Genomic DNA, 4,988 nt, shown 5'->3' with positions numbered 1-4,988 from the left:
TCAGAGGTCACACGCCTCTGGAGCAACTAGGGGTTAAGTGTCTTGCCCAGGGACACATTGGTGTCTTACAGTGGATTCGAACCCGGGTCTCTCACACCAATGGCATGTGTCTTATACACTGCGCAACACTCTATGCAATAAAGCAATACAGAAAAAATATATACATTTAGAAGTTTTACACAGATTAAAGTGCAAAAGATCTATAAAGACCAATAGGTATCACTTTAAAATCTAAGATCTCATTAGTTAACTTTAGTTAGTGCATTAACATTCACATTGAGAAATAGTTACATTTGCTACAGAAGTTATTAAACTTTGTATAAAAAATACAAGTCTTAGTTTATGTCAGCTCATTAAATGGCACAGTTGCAACTTTAGATTTTAACAACGTAACTATTTGGAATACCTAAGATTAATAAATGTTTAGAAGTAGGTTTCATTGGCAGTTTATGTTAGCTAATTAATTAACTAATATTAACTAGCAATGAACCCCTAATGTAATGTGTGAACGAACAATAAAAGAATCAAAACACTTTTAAACAATATATAGGGTATGTTGTAGTCCAGAATAAATAGTAAAAAAAGCACTGCGATGAACAGCACAGCAAATCTACAAATCTTAATGGCTACTTTTTATAAAGTAGCGCAGCTGCTTTATTTATGGGGTATCCAGGGTAACGGCTGCATTTTCTGCAGTTTAGCGCCATCTGCTGTCAGAGAGTGAATGTGCTTTCATTCAGCGCGTCTCTCACGTGTTCCCCCATGTGCTTCTCATGTATACTTGTTTACATCAGAGTGCACAAGCATCTTTTAAGCAGCATACGGTATTCTTAAAATGCATTCCAAATTCTAAATAATTTGTAATATTTATTAATGGTATTTAGAAGTGCCCACAATAACAATATTGTTCATATTCATAACCATTACCATGATATATTGCATTAACGAATACCGCCACATGTCTAGTCACACCATGTTGCTAGATGCTGAAGCTCGTCCCTGTAGGCCGTCTCATCATTTCCGCTGAGCAGGCCTACCACCAGGCATGGATGACTGTCCAAATGCACCAAGGGTCATTGTTTTAAATGGTAGTTTTATTTTATATAAAATGTTCTGATTTATGAATGTCTTCCTTTGGTCACAAACAAAAGATTTCATTCATTAAATAAAGGTGTCCCGTGTCCCGTGTCCCGTGTCCCTGCAGTGTTGTATGCCGTTATGTAATTCTGCTGTCATTCAGAGAGGTCACCGCAGACCTGGATAATCCAATGGCATAAACAGCATAAAAAATACTCTGGGATTAGACCGGTCCGGAGTGTGTACCGGAGAGTTGGCACACAGTGCTTCCAGAATAGAAGGATTACGCTCTTAAAAGCTTTTAGAGTTATTTTTGGTCTTGGCCTGCCAACATGACACTTGACACTGTAGCTTTGGGCTCCACAGTTGGAGAACAAATAGTCAAACATCCACATTAACATATGTGGCTCTATCTATACTGTTGGCAAAAAGCAAAGCAAAGCAAAAGTTTTTATACTTATTGATGCCAATAAGTCCCCCAAATATGCTGCAAGGGACCACCTTTCCGGCAGCCATCTATTTTTATGTTTACTGGTTAACTGTAAAACATAAAATAGTATAAAATATGTAAACATGTAAAAATATACTGAATATATATATTTTTATTTACTTAATTACATATTAAAATATAAACAAATTAAAATATTATGTGAAAATATTAAGTTGACTTGAATCTTATACCCACTGTTAAAGTATAGTTACATATATCACATTTGTGTTCATTTCTTAATGGAGAAATAATTAAAAATACCCATAAATTCTAAGGACCCCCTCTCCACCCCATGGGGATCATCGGTTTCCAGAATCTACAGGTTAAATAAAAAGTTAGATGCGTCTATGCATCTGCTGAACTCATTATCACATATTTGCACATTTAGAGGACAGATTGATGAAAGCATTTGCTTCTTATAAACACGTTTACATGTGGAATTTCAAGCATAATGAATGACTGGAACATGTCAAACTCATCAACTCCATCACATCTGAAGCCTTTCTGCCCAGAAAAAAAAGCTTTGCGTGTTATGACATGGTGAAGCGGCCTAAATCATTCTCATTGTTTACAATCTAGGAAACTTTCACCGTCTGGGTGAACAAGGTCTGTTGCTAAATGATGTGTTAAGTAAACAGAAATCTGCCAGATAGCCCACTGGACTTTTAAAATGTGGATTGAATATGTTAAACTCATTTTAGTCCAGTGTGGGATTTCAGGCAGACTGATTTATTCTGTGTCCAATGAATTACAACTTGGCCTGTTTTGAGATCCTCTGTGAAGGAGTAAATGTATGAGCGACTGTGAAGGAAAGGAAAAGAGGGACATGGCCTCATATGGGACATAAAACAGCTGTCTCTCTGCCCGTTTTCACTTCCAGTCTCCATTAAAAGCCTGTCTGGCTGTGCACCGTTCTCATGACATCAGTGCTACTGGAAAACCAAACACCTGCGTGTGAAGTCATGCCTTGGTGCGCAAGTGTGCATGTGTGGATCTGTGTGTGTTTGTTCAATCTGATGCATATGTGTGTCCTGTCTCTAGGGAAACGACAGATACACAACCTCGGCAGCCAGCTGCAGCTGAACCAGCACTGCCTAGACACGGCCTTTAATTTCTTCAAGATGGTGGTGAGCAAGCACTTGACACGAGGGCGAAAGATGACACACGTCATAGCCGCCTGCCTCTACCTGGTCTGCAGGACAGAGGGAACGCCACGTATCCTTCTCACATTGATCCCTAGGGAGTGAAACCCTAGTTACATCCTTTGTGAATGGTACTCCATGGGGAAAGGTGTGCACAATCGAAATTAGGTTTGGCATCTTATCTAAATTAGGTAATAACAAAAAGAGTAAATCTCTGGCTTTTAATAAAAAAAATCCTGTAGCAAAATTCTGTAGTCATGGATTTGACATATCTATATATGAAATGTGAACTTATATATATACCTTTATATGTTTTGGTTGCTGTTTTAAGCAATTAGCTGAATTTTTTGCAAGATTTCTTTGGTTAGGCAGCTTCATCAGAACCAGAACCAAACCAGCGTAATCCAGTCTGAACCAGTGTAGAAGTTCATGCTGGTCTATGGTTGTCTCTTTTATCAGTTCATACTTTCCCCAGGGAAAACCTGGTTTAGGGTCTGAAGAGACGTGTCAGGATGTGAAAACAATAGTACTGCAAGAGAGGAAAAAAGGAAGAGGAAGAGTGTTTTTACTGCATCTTTCAGAAACTCGGAGGATGTTCCCTGAAGTAAATAATAGAAAACAGCTCAGATTTTCAATCTTTGTCATAGTTGTGTTCAAAAGCTACTGAAGTGACACTTATTTGACCTAAGTCCTAGAGACTGAAGTGGAATTCTGAAGTGATAGTTGAGAGAAAATCATTCCCCTCCTCCACATTTTTGTTTTTCCCCCAACCTGTCATAATTCTGTTCCCAGATTTTGAGTTTGAGACTCACCACTCCTGTTACAACCCAGCACTCCTGGATAGTGTTACACCACTGCTTTCACTCTGTCTCATGAAAAGACAGACTCTTACTCACATTGACAAGCACCGTCCCATGTGTCTGCTTGGGACACACCCAGATCTCCACTCTGCTTTTGTGAAGCGTCAGGCCTGACTGCTTACCTGGTGTGGCGTTTAGAGTTGTTACCTGTCTCTGGGTGCGGCTGTTTTAGTTGCGTGCTAAGATATGGGACTTCATGCTAAAGAGCAGAAACACAAAAAGAACTCGTCCAGTACTTTACAGACTGCCAAACCCATTCCAAATACTGTCCTATTTTTAAATGTGTACTGTTCTGCTGTGCCTCAACAAACACTCATGCATTTATCTCATGCATCATTGTGATATGATATACAGACCTGTATATGGATAACTGTATTATTTTTAGATTTCACTTAAAATAGTTTTTTTTTTTAGGTAATTCTCACCTGAAGTATTTACTATTAACTTAGGATTCATTAAAATATTTCATCATATATATTTTTTGTTCATTCTTGCCATTTAGCAGTGCTTTTAGCCACCTCACATCTGTTGAAACCAGGTTCTTTAGGTGATGATTGACTTTTTCTGGAAACATTGATTCACCTACCTTGATCTGTCAATTCTCAAATGTCTGCCAGAGCTTACAGGTCATGGTTTCAGAGACTCATCATCAGATTATTTTAGATTCAGTACATTTCATACATAAATACCCAGTTCTAAATACAAGGATCCCTTTAAATGCATATGAACAAATATGCATATTTGTGATAAATCCATAGGGAAATCTCGTACTTTCATTAAAAGGTTCTTTCTTTCTTTCTTTCTTTCTTTCTTTCTTTCTTTCTTTCTTTCTTTCTTTCTTTCTTTCTTTCTTTCTTGTTTCCTTTATTTATTTATTTTACCTAGCTTTGCTTTACACAGTCAGAAATGGTTGTTCTTGGAAAACCGGGATTTTCCAAGTTTTAGGTTTTATTTTAGTGTTATAAAATATTAAGTATTTTAGAAGTTAAATAATAATAAAATAATCTTTATTGAGTAAATCGCAAATGACTGAAAAAATCATGGGACCCTCAAATATTGTTGTGGACCATGAGGGCATTGGCTTGGAGTCAAAAAGGTTGAGAACCATCATCATATGGGCATTAATAAACTGGATTGGTAATAATTGCAAGATATCTAGAACCATGAAGATGTCGGTATCTGCTTGGTGTTTCAGGAAAAAAATAATACATACATTTCTTTTAACATAATTATAATTTTCAGAATACTAAACACTTAAAAGAAATGTCCTAACATGAATAACATGGATATATTTTCACTCTTTTTTGAATGATGCTGCTAAACATGTAATATTGACCCTTTGCAGTACATCTGCAGTTTTTGCCAATGGTTCATATCTGGTCTTGTAGCATTTGAGAGATAAAATGGTTATCAGTATCA

General features: G+C 37.1%; 1 protein-coding gene across 1 annotated transcript in view; it reads left to right on the top strand.

The window, feature by feature from the left end:
* The window catches only part of LOC113037951 (transcription factor IIIB 90 kDa subunit-like), a 9,762-nt gene extending 5,720 nt beyond the window's left edge, over positions 1-4,042 (top strand). Inside the window, exon 3 of the mRNA XM_026195263.1 lies at positions 2,609-4,042. Coding sequence (XP_026051048.1) covers positions 2,609-2,814 — 206 coding nt within the window. The 3' untranslated portion in view covers positions 2,815-4,042. The remainder of the gene's footprint in view (positions 1-2,608) is intronic.
* Positions 4,043-4,988: the final 946 nt, after the last annotated feature.

This window comes from Carassius auratus, chromosome 20 (genome assembly GCF_003368295.1).
Source record: "Carassius auratus strain Wakin chromosome 20, ASM336829v1, whole genome shotgun sequence".
NCBI classification, from domain to species: Eukaryota; Metazoa; Chordata; class Actinopteri; order Cypriniformes; family Cyprinidae; genus Carassius; species Carassius auratus.
The sequence above is the reverse complement of the archived record's forward strand: the minus strand, read 5'-3'. Positions and strand labels throughout refer to the sequence as shown.